This window comes from Cricetulus griseus, chromosome 2 (genome assembly GCF_003668045.3).
Source record: "Cricetulus griseus strain 17A/GY chromosome 2, alternate assembly CriGri-PICRH-1.0, whole genome shotgun sequence".
Classification (NCBI taxonomy): domain Eukaryota; kingdom Metazoa; phylum Chordata; class Mammalia; order Rodentia; family Cricetidae; genus Cricetulus; species Cricetulus griseus.
In genome coordinates this window covers 373,042,358-373,060,812 of record NC_048595.1, presented here as the reverse complement: position 1 = coordinate 373,060,812, position 18,455 = coordinate 373,042,358, and the positions used below count along the sequence as shown (strand labels likewise).

At 46.4% G+C, this 18,455-nt stretch overlaps 1 protein-coding gene across 6 annotated transcripts in view; it reads left to right on the top strand.

Moving 5' to 3' along the window:
- The window catches only part of Zc3h3 (zinc finger CCCH-type containing 3), a 97,755-nt gene extending 82,510 nt beyond the window's left edge, over positions 1 to 15,245 (top strand). For all 6 annotated transcript variants that reach the window (XM_027403849.2, XM_027403851.1, XM_027403850.2 and 3 more), the window contains 3 exons: positions 12,011 to 12,198; positions 12,749 to 13,095; positions 14,751 to 15,245. In XM_027403849.2, coding sequence (XP_027259650.1) covers positions 12,011 to 12,198; positions 12,749 to 13,095; positions 14,751 to 14,782 — 567 coding nt within the window. In that variant the 3' untranslated portion in view covers positions 14,783 to 15,245. The remainder of the gene's footprint in view (positions 1 to 12,010; positions 12,199 to 12,748; positions 13,096 to 14,750) is intronic.
- The last annotated feature ends 3,210 nt before the right edge of the window (positions 15,246 to 18,455 follow it).

Here is an 18,455-nt window from a genome sequence, read left to right as displayed (position 1 = left end):
TTTTTGTCTAGCTTTCTCCTTTCTTTCTTTCTTTCTTTCTTTCTTTCTTTTTTTTTTTTTTTTTTTTTTTTGAGACAATGTTTCATGTAGCCCAACCCGACTTCTACCTCAATATGTAGCTAAGGATGATCTTTGAACATTTGTTCTTCCTGCCTTTATTTCCAGAGAGCTGAGATTACAGGTGTGTGCCACCCTGCCTTGAGTTGTGTGGCTTGGGGGACCAAAATCTTGGGCTTTGTGCATGGTAGGCAAGCATTCTGCCAATTAAGCTATATCCTTAGCCCCTAGACACCAAGTTTTCATGACTCTGTTTATCTCTCCTTCATGTCAGTTATTTTTTTGTGGTTGTTGTGTATATACACATGCATATGTGTTCTGGCATGTGTGCACATATGTACATTCTTGCTTAAAGGCCAGAGTTTGACATCAAGTGTCTTCCTTAATTGCTCTTCACCTTAATTTTTGAGACGGGGCCTTTGACTGAAACTAGAGCTCATGACTTGGCCACATTGGTAAACCCTGAGGATCCTCCTGTCCCTGCCTTCCTAGCACTGAGATCACGAGCATGTGCTGTGCCCACCTTTTTAATGTAACTTGTGGGGACCATCTCAGGGTCTTCATGATTGTACAGGAAGCACTTTATCAGATGAGCCATCTCTATAGCTCTTTGGTAGGGCTGAAGAGATGGCTCATCTGCTCTTGCTGCTTGGACTTGGGCTTGATTCCCAGCACCCACGTGTTGGCTCATGATCATTTGTAACTCCAGTTTCAGGGGATCTGATGCTGTCTTTTGACTTTGCAAGTACTGGGCATACATATGGTATACATACATACATTTAGGCACAACACTAATCCTCATAAAATAGGGTTTTTTGTTTGTTTGTTTTAAAGAAAATTTCTTTTGTTTGGTACATATACATTTTAGGTTTTACTTTATTAGGTTGGGCTTGTTGAGACAGGGTGTCTGTGTTGGTCTAGAACTCACTATTTAGAGGAGGCTAGTCTGCAGCTTGTGGCACTTCTTAAGCTCCTGCTTTCCAGTGCTGAATTTACAGGCAAGTGCAAGCATGCCAGGTAGGGCGTGTGCATTTAGACAGTCACCTTAAATCATTGTATAAGGCCTTCTGGCCCTGCTTGTTGATGAAAGTTCTCTGTCTCAGCTGGTCCTGCCACCCTTGGACCCCAAATAAACACACAGACACTTATATTAACTATAAAACCATTGGCTGATGACTAGGGCTTCTTATTGGCCAGCATTGTCTTAATTATTAACCCATTTCTATACATCTATGTATTTCCATGTGGTCTTATTTTACCCGAGAAGGGTCCAGACCTGCTACTCCTTTGTGGTCTGCATGGCGACTCTCTCTTCCTACCTTCCCCAGAATTTTCCTCATCTCCTAGTCCCAGCTATCTTCCTGCCTTATTGGCCAACAGTGTTTTGCTCATCAACCAATAAGAAAAACATATATAGAAGGACATCCCCCATCACCTGCTTTCTTTGCTCTGTAGCCTCCTTTTCAGATTGAGTTAGGGCCATTCCTTTCTTCAAAAGATCAGCTGTATGATCTAGCCTTTTTCCATGTGCATGTATGTGTGTATATTGAAATTTTGTTTTTATTGTATGTGCGTTGAGCATTTTGCCTGTATGTATGTCTGTGCATCACTTGTATGCATGCAGTATGCTTGGAGGCCAGAAGAAGGCATTGGATCCTCTGGACCTGTAGTTACAGATTGTGTAGTTACATTGTGGGTGTAGCCAATGCTCTTAACCACTGAGTCATCTCTCCAGACCCCTCCCCCCACATGCGTATTTTTTCATTTTCACTTTTTTCTTTTTTTCAAGACAGGGTTTCCCTGTGTAGCTTTTTGGGGTCTGTCCTGGAACTAGCTCTTGTAGACTAGGTTGGTCTCAAACTCACAGAGATCCACCTGCCTCGGCCTCTGCCTCCCGAGTGCTGGGATTAAAGGTGTGCACCACCACCACCTGCCCGTTTTCACTTTATTTTTAATCATATATACTTGTGTGTGTCTATGTGAGGGTGTGTGCACATGAATGCAGGTATTCATGGAGGTCAGAGGCATCAGAGCTATCTGGAGCTGGAACCACAGGCTGTTGTGAGCCACTTAACATGGGCACCAAGAACAGAACTTTGGTCCCCTAGAAGAATAGCACATACTCCAAATCACTGAGCCAGCTCTCTAATTCCTCTATATATTTATATATGTGTGTGTAGATATGTGTGTACACACACACACACACACACACACACACACACTCTTACTATGTGATCCTGGCTGGCTTGGAGCAGTCTGGCCTTGAACTCACACAGATCGACTTGTTTCTATCTCCTGTGGCTAGAATTATGATGTGCACCACTAAACCCAGCTTCTGGTGTAAAAAAAAATATTTTTATTTTCAACTTACCTTTTCATTGTATTTGAAGTGATTTTTAAGTGCATTCTGCCAATACCTGATTTTTAATTAGTGAATTTGTGCAATTTATATTTAATATGTAGGGTCAAATCTAAAATCTTAGCATTCAAGTGGCTGAAACACTTGAGGAGGCTCACCTTTAGCTTGAGGAAAGCCTTGACTATGTAATGAAACCCTACCTGAAACAAAATAAATAAATAAAAATTAAAAGCACACTAAATGCTATAACCTTTATTTCAAGTATAATGTAGAAAGCTCAAGCAAAGACAGAAAGCTGGGGATACTGGAGTACACCTTTAACACTCAGAAGGCAGAAAGAGGCTGATCTCCATGAATTCTAGGCTAGTCTAATTACCATGACAAGTTGCAAGATAACCAGAGCTACATGATGAGACCCTGTCGTCAAAACAAACAAAAAGATTCTAGCTTAGTGGTATTTATTTATTTATTTATTTATTTATTTATTTATTTATTTATTTTGTTTTTGTTTTCGAGACAGGGTTTCTCTATGGCTTTGGAGGCTGTCCTGGAACTAGCTCTTGTAGACCAGGCTGCTCTCGAACTCACAGAAATCCGCCTGCCTCTGCCTCCCGAGTGCTGAGATTAAAAGCGTGCGCCACCTATGCTCAGCTATTTTTTTATTTTTATTTCAAAGAAGGTTATGCTATTTCTCTTTTCATGGCAATTTCATCCCCCTCTGAAATAGGGGGATGAATAGTATTTATCTTTTGGTTGCTTTCAGGGTTATTTCTTTGTTTTCAACTTTTATGAGTTTGATCATCATGTATTCCAGGAGGATTTCTTGGTCTGTCCAGTTTGGATTCTTGAATTCAAGTTGTTTTCTTCTTTTGTGTCTTCTACTTCATGACAGTTATGTGTTAGCGTGCAGTTTGAAGTTTCCTGGTCTGACTTTGTCTCTGTGGTTAATTTCTACTCCAGTTATGTCCCTTTGCCCACTGCTGAGTTTGTTTCAGTCATTGCACTTTTCAGCTCTAAAGTTTATTGGCTTGACTGCACCCTCCTGTGTTTTTGACATTTTCTGTCTCATTAGGTTGGAGCACGTTGATGATGCTGCTTTAAACCCTTGCAGTGGTTCTAACACCTGTCTCCTCCTGGTTGGCACATATTCATGCCTCAGCTTTTGTCTTGGGTTTCTATTGCTGTGATGAGACATCATGACCAGAAGCCACTTGGGGAAGAAAGTGTCCAAAGGGAGTGACACTATTAGGAGGTGTGGTCTTGTTGGAGAAAGTATGTTACTGTGGGGGTGGGCTTTGAGGTCTCCTATGCTCAAGCTATGCCCAGTGTCATAGTTTACTTCCTGTTACCTGTGGATCAAGATGTAGAACTCCCAGCTCCTTCACCACCACCATGTGCCTGCATGCCACCTGCCATGATGATAATGGACTAAACTTGTGAAACTCTAAACCACCCCAATTAAAGGTTTTCCTTTATAAAAGTTGCTGTGGTCATGGTGTCTCTTAACAGCAATTGAAACCCTAAAATAGGTGTATTTCAACTTACAGCTTGTTGTCTGTCATTTAGGGAAATCAGGGCAGGAATTGTAGCGGAGGCCTTGGAGGAACACAGGAACACTGTTTACTGGCTTGCTTAGCCTGCTTTGTTATAGAACCCAGGACCACCTGCCCAGGGTGGCACCACCCACAGTGGGCTGGGCCCTCTCCCATCAATTGCTAATCAAGAAAATACATTATAGACCTGTCTACAGGCAAATCTTTTTAAAATTTATTTTTATTTTGTGTTCATTGCCTACATGTATGTCTGTGTGAGGATGTCAAAAGCTCTGGAACTGGAGTTACAGACATTTGTGAGCTGCCATGTGGGTGCTGGGAATTGAATCCCGGTCCTCTGGAAGAACAGTCAGAACTATCTTAACTGCTCCACCATCTCTCCAGCCCCTACAGGCAAATCTTAACAGAGACATTTTCTCAGTTTAGAGTCCCTGATGGGGGATGTCCTTCTGTATGCTGTGAATATATGTTTCTCTTATTGTCTGAAACAGTTTTATTCATCAATCAATAAGAAAAACATATTCACAGCATACAGAAGGACATCCCCCATCAGTCTCTCTCCTAAATGACTCTAACTTGTATCAAATTGACATAAACAAGCCAGGATAATTAGCCCCCTGTTAATTTGAAATACTAATACAACACTATTAAACAATAATATATTTTATTCTTCATCTCCAAGATCTCACATTAATATCACAATATAAACACAGTATAACTTAAAAGTTTCACAGTCTTTAAACTTTCAATACTTTAAAGGTTCAGTCAATATCTGAAGTCTCTTTCAAAGTCGAAAGTCTCTCTAAAATATCCAGTTCTCTCTCAAATTATCCAAAGCCTCTTTAAAAAGCCAAAGCTTCTATAAAATATCCAAGGTCATATAACTGTGGCATGAATCATCATGTAGAATAAATTTTTCTTTCTTGAAAAATCTTTATTTCTTTTTATTTTTTTATTTTTGTGGTATATTTTTGAAGAATAAAAATTCTTAATTTTAATGTATGTAGATTTGTTTTGTTTGTTGTTGTTGCTATTGTTGCTGTTGAGACAGGATCTTACTATATAGTCCTGGCTAGTCTCAGACTCAATATTTAGAAGAGGCTGGCTTTGAACACACAGAGATCCACCTGTCTCTGCCTCCTGAGTGTTGAGATTAAAGTTGTGTGCCACCACATCCAGCTGGTTTTCACTATATTTACCCTCATTCTTCCGAAAGTATATTTTACTCCACCCACTCATTTATTAATTAATTTTGCACAAGCTGGGCAGGTGTGGTATCACTGTGCCTGGAAGTACAGTTGAGATTCACTTTGTCAAGTTAAAAAGATAGTTTTTTGGTTTGCTTGTTGATTTCCTTCTCTTTTTTTTTTTGTTTTAGTATTTTTTATTTTATTTATTTATGTGTGGATATGCCTGGAGTGGTATATGTACAGCTGATAAGCAGGTCCATGTGATTGGGGGCCAGAAAAGACCAAGATATTTGGTTCCTTGGAGCCAACTTACGGCATTTGTGGAATGTCTGACTTACATGGGTGCTGGGATCCAAACTCTGTATTCATGATTGCTCAACAAGTTCTCTTAACTGCTAAGCCTCATGTTTTGTTTTTTTGTTTAGAGTCTTGCTGTATACCCCAGGCTAGCCTCAAGCTCAGGATTCTCCTCTATCTGCTGAGTGTTGACGGGTTACAGGTGGGTTTATCACACTTGGCACACTTGGATTTTTGGTTAGGATTGTTGAATCTGTGGGTCAGGGCAGTGACAGTGGACATAGGCCTTTATCACTTTATCATGGTATACTTTCCACCATGATGCTGTTACTATTATAAACAGAGTTTAGTGGGCTGGGGCTATGACTCAGTGGTAGAGCTCTTGCTTAGCATATGTGAAGCCCTGGTTTAGTCCAGGCTTACACACATACACACAAAAGCATTTTTAAATTTTATTTTCTCACTATTCATTGATGTACAGAAAAACCAGTCTTTATGTTGATTTTTTTTCCTGCAGTCTTCCTACATGGTATCTGTGATGGTAATTTTAACTATTCCTTCTTTTTTGTTTGTTTGTTTGGTTTTGTTTTTCGAGACAGGATTTCTCTGTGTAGCTTTGGAGGCTGTCCTGGAACTAGCTTTTGTAGACCAGCCTGGTCTCGAACTCACAGAGATCCGCCTGTCTCTGCTGGCCCGAGTGCTGGGATTAAAGGTATGTGTCACCAAAGCCCAGCTTTAACTATTCCTTCTTAAACAGTGGTATTTTAATCAGTGAGGGTTTTTGTTTTTTTAGTCCAAGTACATTCCTCCTTTCTTCTTATCTGTCTTGGACACAGTATATGTAGATTATCGCAGTGGGAGCTCCCAGCCTTTCCTCTCCATCAGGCATGCTTTCTGGAAGTTTGTTTTTGTTTGTTTAAAGATTTATTTGTAGCCAGGCAGTGATGGTGTACTTCTTTAATATCAGTACTCATGAGGCAAAGGCAAACTCACAAAGGATCTCTGTGAGTTTGAGGCCAGCCTGCCTGCCTGGTCTACAGAGTGAGTCCCAGGACAGCCAGGTTGTTACACAGAGAAACCCCGTCTCAAAAATAAATCTTTTTTATTTATTTTTATTTTATGTGTGAATGTTTTGCTTGCATGTATTCTGTTCACCACATGTTTGCTTGGTGGCTGCTGAGGCCACAAGAGAGTACTGGAGCCCTGGAACTGGAGTTGTGATCCTCAATGTGAGTATTGTGAACCAAACCCAGAGTAGCCAGTGCCTCTTATCTCTGAGCCATCTCAAATGAAGCTGGAGAGAGATGTAGGAGATGAATGGGGACAGCCCCTGTCTTAGGCTTCAGTGAGCCACAATGGACCAGAGCATAGTGAACACTGCAGGGAAAGAGAAACCTGTGGTGGCCATTCTCAGGAACAACGTATTTATTCTTACTGGTTTAATCTAAGGGTTTTTTTGTTTGTTTTTTGTTTCTTTTGGTCAAAGGATTTTTCTTTTTTTAAAAAAATTTAAATTAGAAACAAGCTTCTTTTACATGTCAATCTCAGTTCCCTCTCCCTCTTCTCCTCCTCTGCCCCCCATTGACCCCCTATCCCAACCCCTTTCTGCTTCCCAGGGAGACCTTCCATGGGGGATCTTCAAAGTCTGGCACATCATTTGGAGCGGGGCCTAGACCTTCTACAGTGTGTCCAGGCTGAGAGAGTATCCTCTATGTGGAGAGGGCTCCCAAAGTCCATTTGTGTACTAGGGGTAAATACTGATCCACTACAAGTGGTCCCATAGATTGTCCAGACCTCCAAACTGACCTCCTTGTTCAGGGGGTCTGGAACAGTTCTATGCTGGTTTCCCAGCTATCAGTCTGGGGTCCATGAGCAAACCCCTTGTTCAGGTCAGCTGTTTCTGTGGGTTTCCCCAGCACAGTCTTGACCCCTTTGCTCATCACTCCTCCCTCTCTGCAACTTGGTTCCAGAGTTCAGCTCAGATTTTAGCTGTGGGTGTCTGCATCTGCTTCCATAAGCTACTGGATGAAGGCTCTAGGATGGCATATAAGGTAGTCATCAATCTCATTATCGGAGAAGGCATTTAAGGTAGCCTCTCAACTATTGCTTAGAATGTTAGTAAGGGTTGACATTTCTCTAGTGCCAGAATTCTCTTTAAAACTATAATGGCTCCCTCTATGATGGTATCCCTTTTCTTGCTCTCCTCCGTTCCTCCCCTGACTAGATCTTCCTGCTCCTTCCTGTCTTCTCCTCTCCTCTTCTCTGTCTTCTAACTCCCTCTCCCCTCCCCCATGCTCCCAATTAGCTTAGGAGATCTTGTCCCTTTCCCCTTCTCCGGGGGACCATGTATGTCTCTCTTAGGGTCCTCCTTATTTCCTAGCTTCTCTGGTGGTATGGATTATAGGCTGCTACTTCTTTGCTTTAGATCTAAAATCCGTATATGAGTGAGTACATACCATTTTTGTCTTTTTGTGACTGGGTTACCTCACTCAGGATGGTTTCTTATAGTTCCATCCATTCCATTGTTTTTTTTTTTTCTGCTGAGTAGTACTCCATTGTGTAAATGTACCACATTTTTTCCATCCATCCATCCATTCATTTTTTATAGTATTTATTTAGTGCATCTGTATATGTGTATGCACACACGTACCTGCATGCGTATTTGCCACAAGTGCAAGTAAGGATACAACTTGTTGCAACTGGTTCTCGTTCCTTTCACCATGTTGGTCTTGGAGATTGAACTAAGACCATCAGGGTTGGTGGTGGTGGTGGTGGTGGTGGTGGTGGTGGTGGTGGTGGTGGCTGCTGCTGCTGCTGCTGCTGCTGCTGCTGCTGCTGCTGCTGCTGCTGCTGCTGCTGCTGCTTCTTCTTCTTCTTCTTCTTCTTCTTCTTCTTCTTCTTCTTCTTCTTCTTCTTCTTCTTCTTCTTCTTCTTCTTCTTCTTCTTCTTCTTCTTCTGAGACGGGTTCTCAACTGTGTAACCTTGGCTATCCTGGAACTCAGCTATATAGACGAGACTAGCCTCAAACTCACAGAGATACAGTCTCTGCCTTCTGAGTCCTGGGATTAAATGTGTTGGTCACCATGTCAGGTCTGCAAGATTCTTTATTAGTAAGAATATGTTCCTTTCCATCGCTAATTTGCCTAATTTCAACTTTGAATTAAGGTTGGATTTTACTAAATAATTCATTTCTATGGAGATGATCTAAGACTTTGTCCTCTTAGTTAGCCTTGTAATATACTAATTTCTGCTTATTGACCTTATTTTTTAATTTTTATTTGTGTATTTGTGGATGTGTGGATAAGTGTAACATGTGCATGCAGGTGCCTTTGGAGGCCAGAAGAGGGCACTAGATACTCTAAAACCTAGTTAGAGATAGTTGAGACTTGATTGGCATGAGTTCTGGGAAACCCAAGCTGGGTCCTCTCTAAGAGCAGTGCTCACTGTTGGCCAGCAAGCCATCTCTCCCACCCTGGCTGTCCTGGCACTCACTGTGTAGACCAGAATGGCCTCGAACTCACAGCAATCTTCTTGCTTTCATTTTTGTTTATTATTGCTATGTGTGAGGGGGCCAAACTTGTCATGGCATTTATCTGGAAATCAGATGACAGCTGTGGATCTAGCTCTCTCATTCCAAGCCTTTATGTGTGTTCCAGAAGTTGAACTCAATTCACCAGGCTTTAAGGCAAGCACTTTTCACTCATTAGATCATCTTTCACTCATTAGGCCACCCCCCCAATATTTCTTTAAACTTTTTATCTTTTGTTTAGTTGTTTTTGTTTGTTGATTTCCTCATGGTATTTGTCATGACAATCTCTCTCTCTCTCTCTCTCTCTCTCTCTCTCTCTCTCTCTCTCTCTCTCTCTCCCCCTCTCCCCCGTCCCTCCGTCCCTTCATCCCTTCATCCCTTCTTCCCTCCCTCTCTTTCTCCTCATTGTTCTGGCCACATAGACTGTGGTTCTCTGTTTTACCCTTCTGTGGATTTGATTTTTTCATGAAGTACAATTGTGTCATGTAGGGCTTGGGGATTTAGCGTAGTAGTGGTAGAGTGCTTGCCTAGCAAGCACAAGGCGGGGGGGGGGGGGGGGGGAGATTATGTCTTGTAAATTCTTTGGGTTGGAACTTTCTTAAATACTGATTGAAATTCTTTTATGGCAATAAGAAAATCCAACTTTTGTTTTCCTTGTCAATTTCACCTGTATATTCAGATTGATTGGCATAAAGCTTGTTCTTGATGTGACATAGGTCCTTTTTTTTTCCCTCAGTGCAGGTGATTGAGTCAGAGGCTCCACACACCATGGCTTACACTGGACCACTGAGCTGTGCTCTGTCACATCTCATGTCTCTGTGAATCCTCAGCATCTGACTTTATTCCTTTACTAGCATTACCTCTGTGTTCGCCCCTTGCTGCCTGATTATTAATTATGTGAAGGAAAGCCTTTTGAGTTTCTTGACTTCAGTTCCTGCTATGTTTTACCTCTTTCCTTCACATTTCTTTGGTTCCCTTTTCTGCTTTCTTCATCTTTGGAGGTGGCTCCTCTTTTCTACACAAACACCTAAGGCTCTAGGGCTCCAGGGACTTGCACTGTCCTCCACAGAAGGTGGTGTACTGCCATAGTGCTCCTATATGGCTCCTTACTTACATAGTCCAGCTGGTTATGTAACAGTGAGAGCCTGACTCCAGACCCTTGGTTATGTTACTGGTCAGACCTTTGTATCATTGAGTGGCCCGTGTCCAGGTCTGGGAGTGAGGTGGGCCCTGTCTCTGCTACCTAGGAATTTCCTTTCATCATACACTTTCTTGTCAGAACTCTTGGATGATCTAAGGAAGATCTTCACCTTTCTCCCTAGAGGTTTTTCAGGAGCATTAGACCAGCTTAGCACTTTCTGGGAAGAATGCACATGTGTTTAAAAGGAGTGGGGCAAGTGAAAAGTTGTTTTTCATTCAATCAAAAAATTTAACATGTAATCAATGGAAAATAGAATTCCATATTTTACATTTTTTCCTGCCAAGTCCATAATGTTTGGTTTCTGCAATGTATTTGTTTAATTCCATCTCATTTTAGGTGCTTGTGGACCACAATATAGAGTAGTAGGGTCCAGGCTGCATCTGAGCCAAGTTCTGTTGGTCTGTTATAGCTTTGATAAACAAATTTGTGGGACACTTAGCACTACTTGAGTGCGACTGTATACACCTGCAGTGGCTCACATGCTCACATGCATGCTGGCAGTAGGTCTTCTGTTCTCTGGTCATTCCAGCTTTTATTCTCTCTGTTTGTCAGGCTGCCCTTGCGTTTTAAGCCCCAGGTTCCTGGCTGGGCCCAATGCACAGGAGCTCACATTCCTTGTAGGAGTAAATAAGTGAGTCTGGGAAGGAAGGAACCTTGCCTTCATCTGCTTGCACAGCAGGTGGGGCACCCACATCACAGGAGCAAATCACACTAGGGTGCTTACTCTGTCCAGCTCTTCTCACTGCAGCTGTACACCTGCTGAGACCGGTGTGTCCCACTCTGTAAGGCCCTCTGCCAGGCTTCATCCTAGTTGCTGCAAGCAGGGCAGGGGACACCCCACACACACACACACAGGATACCTTCTAATAGGGAGGTCATAAGACCTGTGAGGATGTGGCTCTAAGACTGAGTCCTATTTCCTGTTGGCCTACCATTCTATAACCATGATTTAGCATGGGCTGCTCTGGTACCAGGCTGATTTTGAATTCAGTGAGGTATCTCATTTTGATCTGGGCTTCTTGTTTCCTGGTCCGATAGGAGGTATAGTTTGGATGCCCAAGATTAACTAGACTCTGATTCACTCTGCCAAGCTGTGCCCATCCAAATTATGGGGGAGCAGGGACCCTTCCCTTGGAAAGCTTTAGGATTTGTAGCATCTGGGCTACAGAGTAGAGCTTGGGAGTCCCAAGCACCAGTCAACATCTCTGGGTCTCCCCCTGGCTAGGCCTAGCCACTGTACACTGGGCAGAGAGGCTTTTGGAGTCCCTAATGTGGTCTGGTGGACAGAACTGACTCTAAGCCTTGGCCTGGGACACCTGCTGCCTGGCATGCCCTCCCCCTACCCTCTACACTGGTATAATTAGCCCCATGACAGGTGTCATGGATCGAGTGCCTGGCCCAGCCCTAGCCCAGTGATGCCCGGCCTCAGCCGACCTGCCTTGCCTGCTAGCCTGGGCTTCTGGCCCAAACCCTATTCCATGAGGTCCCCTGAGGCCTCAAGCCCCACCTACCTTTCTCTGCTCCAAATACACGCACTGGAACAGAGACAGATAGGCAGAGCAGACAGGAAGAGCCCCAGCAGTGGCCTCGCTTCAGGCTCTGGGAATCCCTAGGCAGGTGCTAGCCCTGGCCCTACCCTTAGTGCATGTGCAGGTGGAACAACCCAAGCCTGGTGGCCTCATCATCCCAGCAAACAGCCTTTGGCCCCGAGACCTGGTGGGTAGCTTACAGGGTCATGGGCTCTCACTGTGCTGCATTTGGCCCTCTTCTCTGTGTGTAGCTATAGCATCTGCTTAGCCCTACCAACTGTTGTTCTTCCTCTAGTGCAAGAAGAAGCACACACTGCTGTGTCCTGACTTTGCCCGCAGGGGTATTTGTCCCCGTGGTGCCCAGTGCCAGCTGCTCCATCGTAACCAGAAGCGACATGGCCGGCGGACAGCTGCACCTACTGCTACTCCAGGGCCCAGTGATGGAGCCCCCAAAAGCAGGGCCTCAGCTGGCCATGTACTCAGGTGACAGATCATATGGGTGCTGCATATGTGAGCTTACGTGACCTGGAGGTGGCCCATCCCTGCTCTAAAGACATTTAGGACCCTCTGGGGTAAAGTCTCACCCCAACACTGTGGTCTTTAGATCCAAAAGGGAATCTCAGTTGGAGGAAAGAGCTCCTAAAGATGCCTATATTCTAGATCCCTGAATGTGGGCAGAGTCACAAACGCCCGCATGCATAGAGGCTTTCAGAAACCCACTCCCTACTAGCTGGGAATAAGCCCCTGGAGGGCGGGGATACTGGAGTTGTGCCCATCTCCTGTGGATTGTGGGGACTCCCTGCAGATGAACCCTAGGCCCCAGAAGGTGAGGAATGGAGCTGAATTTCACAGGCTTCAGCTCCATTTGCCTCAGGTCAGAGGTCCTTGGACTGTATATCAGGCTTAGATCTGTATAAACATGCCTAGTAGCCCTGTTATAGGATAGGTGCCATGCAGATAATTGACAAGCACCCTCTCTCTGATATCTGGGAGAAGTCACCCACCCTCACTTTTTGTTTCCTCTTTTGTGCAGGAAGCTCTCTACTGTTCAGCGTCCTGCCAGACAGATGTCCAGTGGTCTGGCCTCCAGAACTGAGGCCCCAACCTCCCCACCCCCCTCCCCAAGGGTATTAACCTCCACCTCTACCCTGTCTTCAAAGGCCACCGCTGCCTCCTCCCCTTCCTCCTCCTGCTCTGCTAGCTCCCCCACCCCATCTTTGGACCAGGAAGAAGCCACCTCTGGGACAGGTGGGACAGGCTCAGGAACAGGTTCCAGCAGCCTCTGCAAGCTGCCATCCTTCATCTCCTTGCATTCCTCCCCGAGCCCAGGAGGCCAGAGTGGGTCCCAGACCCCCAGGAGCCCCCGTACCAAGGACTCAGGTGAGCAGTCTAACCCCTCCTGGGTCTTTTTAAATATGCACTTCAGAATGGCATCTCTGGGTAGGGCCTGGGAGTCAGTGTACCAGGTGCCCAGGGCAGGCCAGTGAGGAGCAAGCACAGCAGTGGTCGCCTTGAAGACCACCCCAGCGAGGGCTGATTTAATTAGAAAGCACCCATTTCTGTTAATTTGTTCTGGAAGATCACCGTACACTCCTGGAGAGAACAGATGTTCCCTCTCCCCAATGAGCGTTTGGGGCTTGGTAAATGGCTCCACTCAGCCTTGTTTAGGAGAGAAAAGAGGATTTTATGGCTGCAAACGACCCTTTCTGTAAACATTTTACAGCTCTCTGCGCGTTTGAGTGACGATAAACCCCACGCAGCTCGGCGGGCTGCAAATTTGCGACCATACGGCTATCATTTTATTGTCATATTTCACAGCCGTAACGTTAATGGAAGATGCTTGCTGCAGGCTTCTCTAACAGCCCCACTGAGCACACTGAAGCGCCTGCTGGAGGGGCTGCCTCCTGGTTACACCATCCTTCATGGGTGCAGAGTGGTTGATACCAGGCCCTTGCCCAACTGGAACCTAAATGGGGCAACAGTTTCTTCCATGTAGGTGGCCACTGGCTGGTGAGCAGCTGGGGACCCTGAGGCTTCATGTGTTTTTAAAAATCATGAACTCAAAGTTAATCCCAAGACCAGTGGAGTCACAGGGTGCTTACACCCTACGTGTAGTTTGGGCCGACTAGAAAGCTCATAAGGCTTGTTCAGCTACGAAGGGAGCTGGAGGGGCAGGTGCAGCTGAGCCTGGGACAGTCTCTGGCAGGAAGCCTAGCTGTGCCTGTTGAAGCACCCAGAGGACAAATGGGGGCTAACCTGGCCGAGGCTGTTGAATCTTCAGGCCTGTGCCCAGCTGCTGGGCCTCACTCCTCACTCCTTCTTTGGCCCTGAAGAAAGGATCCCTCCCCCCCCATGAGAGAGGTCTTACAGGGGCATGTGGGCCATGCCACATAGCCACATTGAAATTGCTGTGGCCAGCAGGATAGTCACCTAAGAGAGTGACACAGAACATTTATGAAAAGAAAGCTCTCACCAAGCAGGAGCCCTCACAATATGCTACTCCAGGGACCCTTTTTCTCCTTCTCCTCCCTCCAGACCCTATCAACTTGTATCAGTTTTACTCACCCCACCCCTTTGGGGCTGCCTGCTTGCACACCTCACTTTTCCATGTGGAAAGCACGCCTGCCTTGTCTGTGTCTGGCAGCCTTGCTCCCAGGTGTGAGTGTTGCATGTGCCTGCGTGTCTGCACGCACCCAGTATTTATAGCTCAGCCTGCAGAGTGTTGTGGCTCCCACCTGTGGGCCCACCCACTGTTACAGGGGCTGCCTGGCTCTCCTAAGCTGCCACTCAGCCCAGGAAGACCTTGAAGTGGCAGAGTCCCCAGGTCCCCTTCCCTCTCTACTCCTCAGAGCCTGGCTGGTGGCAAGGGCTGAAGAGGTAGATGAGAGCTGGAGGACAACTGGTTGCTTGCAGACCCTTGCTGGCAGGCCTGGGCTGGGAGTTTCCCCTGTCCTGAGCCTCAGTCAGAAAGTTGGAGTGGGGACGTTCTTTCTGTGCTGGAGTGGCTTGATGCTTGACCTTTGCTCTCTATGTAGGGAAGCCGCTACACATCAAACCACGCCTGTGAGGCTCCCTGGGGATCAGCCCGCACCTACCTCAGACCCTCACCCCTGGAGAGGATGGAGGCTCTACCCACCGCTGCTCCTGAGGAGAAGCAGCCTGCCACTGAGCCCAACTGGGGCTATAAGCAGGGACACATAGCTCCTCACATTTGGCTTATAGCCTTTGGAGACCTTTGTGTGTCCAAGCCTTGTTCTCCCTTAAGCCAAGGCCCTGTCCATTCCCTGTTCCTCACCTCTCCCTGGTCCAAGGCACTAAGCCTCACTCTAGAACTTGTCCCTGGCTCCCTACCCATCAGGGTGCCATGTGAGGTTCACCCCCGTCTGTCTCCTGTGGTGGGTGTGGCAATAGCTGAAGGACTTGTACCCCAGCCCTCCCTATCCAGGACTCCTGCCCAGGGAAGAGGCTACTGGCCAGGCTTCTCTGGTGGGCATTTTATGTTCAGCAATAAAGGTTTTATCCTGTGTCTAGTTGGCCTGTCTTGACTACCACACAACCACAGAACCCTGGACATGCAAGGGAGAAGACCTACTGGAAAGCAGGGCCCTCTGCTACCTTTGGCAGGAGTGTATGGCTCAGAGGCTTGAAATCAGCCTTTCCCCTTGGCCAAGTCAACACAAATGTGGTTTGCTTGATTACAGGGCATAATCTAATGTTACGTGGAACAAGCTGGGACTAAAGCAGAGGAAGAGAAGGCCTGGCTACCCTGGCGAGGGGCATGGCTTGGAGAAGCTTCCTCTTTGCAGCAAACTGGGTTGAGATCCTGATTTCTTCCACATAAATACTGAGTAGGGAAAACTGGTCACAGGGTCATTCAAATGCCCCTTCCAAGGATGAGGCATGAGCCATCAAAGGACTTGTTTACAGGCCTCCAGTGATGCAGGCCAGTAACCTCCTGGTGTGTGTACTGAATGTTTGTGTAGGTCAGCTACTGCCCATGCTATAGTGTAGTGTGTGAGATCATTGCCTTGCATCCTGGACCATGCTCCCCACTGTGACTCTACCCTAAACTCCTCAGTCTTTGCTGCACCAAGTCTGTCCTTCATTTCCTTGTGCCTAACCCGCACACAGGTAGGAAAGACCTCTTTTCCCTCAAGGCTGTAGAAGGTATAGGTGTGCGGTTCCACACTCCACCACAGCCCCTAGGCCTCAATGAGAAAACATGCTTATCCACAGAAACATCTGGCATAGGCAAGTAGCCATGTAGCTAGACACCCCTCACCATCACCCCATCACTGTTACCGAGGCCCTGCTGTGAGAGTGCAGTAGAAAAGTGGGCTTCAAACCTGGAACAGTCCAGAAGAAAGCCTGAGACTCGACTATCAGTGAATGGATCAGAGTCCCCTGATGGTGCACCCCTGGAACTTGATGGGCTGGACCTGTTGGAGGGCCAGGGTGGATTTCCTTCTGTTGGCAAGTCCAACCCAGCCAGGTGCTCTTGCCTGGCATGCACTGTAGCTCCTAGATGTCTTATTGGGTGGGTTGCCCTATGCCACCTACAGTCTTGGCCTTAAGTGGACAGGCTATTATTTAACTGCCCCTCAATTTGCCTTCCCTCATTATTTAGCCAGGGCCCCCATATGAGCACCAGCAGAGGAGATGGGGGTGGGGCATGGACCAGTGGTAGAATTCTTGCCAAGAATGTGAAGGACTAAGTCCGCTGAAATGAAGTACCACCCAGGGCCATTAGGCCTACGGGGCCTTCTGTGTATCTTCTTCCTTCTGCTTCTGGGGCACCTACCTATGAGACACTATGAAAAGTAAGTCTCTGGCAAACAGATCTATGTCCCTCCTGTCCCTGGGTAGTGTGAGGCTCTCCAAGGGTATACCTAGCTGCAGGATGTCAGGCTACAGCCCTCACCTGTTCCCTTCCATCACCTCTTGCCCTATGGATGACACTCTACTGATTGGCAAGGGGACATGGCTAGCTCCTCAGGCTGGGATCCTGGAGCACTCTGGCTTCATAGGTTTTAGGCAAGTATATCCACATGCTTTGTGCTCAATTCCCCAGTGAACATCACTGCAGGCAGGACTCCTAACTAACCCTTTCGGCACCTACACTAACTAGTACTAGCATGGGCTGGGACAGCCATTGTGGACACTGCTCTTCTGGCCTACCTCACCTTCTTTACTATGGCCAGGACTTAGCAAGCACCTGATAGAGGCACATGCAACCCACAGATCATGGTGGATGATGGACTGGAGGTGTTCTACCTTGTGGGAGAGCAGTTAGCATGCATGCAGCTAGTCCTCACATGATCCAAGTCCCAAGGGACTGAGATGTGGGTGTATATGAGCAGCTACCAGTGGTAGGGCCTGCTGGACAGAGCTGCACAGTGGGAGCTCAAGAGTCCCAAAGCTGCTTCCCTGGGGCTAGCAGGATACCCTAGCTACCTCCCAGCTGAGGAGCCTTCCCACCTTCCAGATACTGCTTCTTGTGAGTGAAGGACCCAAGAGTAGAGAGTGTGTCTGGAGGTGTATTTTCTCTGTACCTAGAACAAGCCATGGAGACCAGGGATGGGAATGAGGGGGTTGGGACATGTCACCAGCCTGACTACCTAGGGGTTGGCAGTGGGCCTCTTGGTTTGGCCTACTGCTCCCCAATTGGCTTCCCTTTGTTCCGTGTTCAGTGTGCATCCACTAATAGTGCCTGGGTTATAGGCAGGGATGGGGCAGAGCAATGGCCAGGCCAAGGACTCTCACTGGAAGCTTGGGATCTTCAAGCAAACAGGATCTTTTGGGGACCCTTGTATGTATGTGTGTGTGTGTGTGATGTGTGTCGTGTGATGTGGGTATGGTGTGTATGTGTGTGTGTGTGTGTGTGTGTGTGTGTGTGTGTGTGTGTGTGTGTGTGCTCGGTGTGTGGGTATGGTGTTGTGGTGTTGTGTGTGGTGTGATGTGGTATGTTGTGTGTGTGTGTCTGTGTGTGTGGGGGGGTTGTGTATTGGAGTTAGAAGACAGCCTCTGGCACCTGTCCTCAGGTGCCTTCTGCCTTTTGCTTGAGACAGGATCTTTTCTTGGCCTAGAACTTTACCATGTAGTCCAAGCCAGTTGGCCTGCAAGCTTATGGGGACCTACCTCTCTCACTTCCATCTGGCCATCTCTGGGATTACAAATATATTATCACACATAGTCTTTTGCATGGCTTCCAAGGATCCAAACTTAGGTCCTCATGCTTACAAGACACATACTTCACTGACTGGGCCATCTCCACAGTGCAGTCCTGTAATGATAACTCTTTCTGCTAGCCACCTGAGTTCTGCCGCCACGTTAGGGCCTCCAAATAACACACAGATTAAAAGTAGTTACAATGCTGCTGGCCAATGACTAGGATTTCTTATTTGCTAGCTCAGTCTTAATTATCAACCATAATTACTAATCTATATATTTTTATAAGGACTTATCTTACTGAGGACGCCGGCCTTATGCATCCTCTCTTGCTGGGATCACATGGTGACTGTCCTCTTTACTACATTTCCCAGAATCCTCCTTGATGCCTAGCACCTATCTTGCTTCCCTATTGGCCAACAGTGCTTTATTTATCAACCAATAAGACAAACATACACACAGAAGGACCTCCCCCATCACAGTCCCTCTTTTTAAATGCTGATGATCACAATGAGGCCTCTTCACCTTAGCTGCCACAGGACTGCAGCCTCTGTCTGTGGGATGGAATCTGT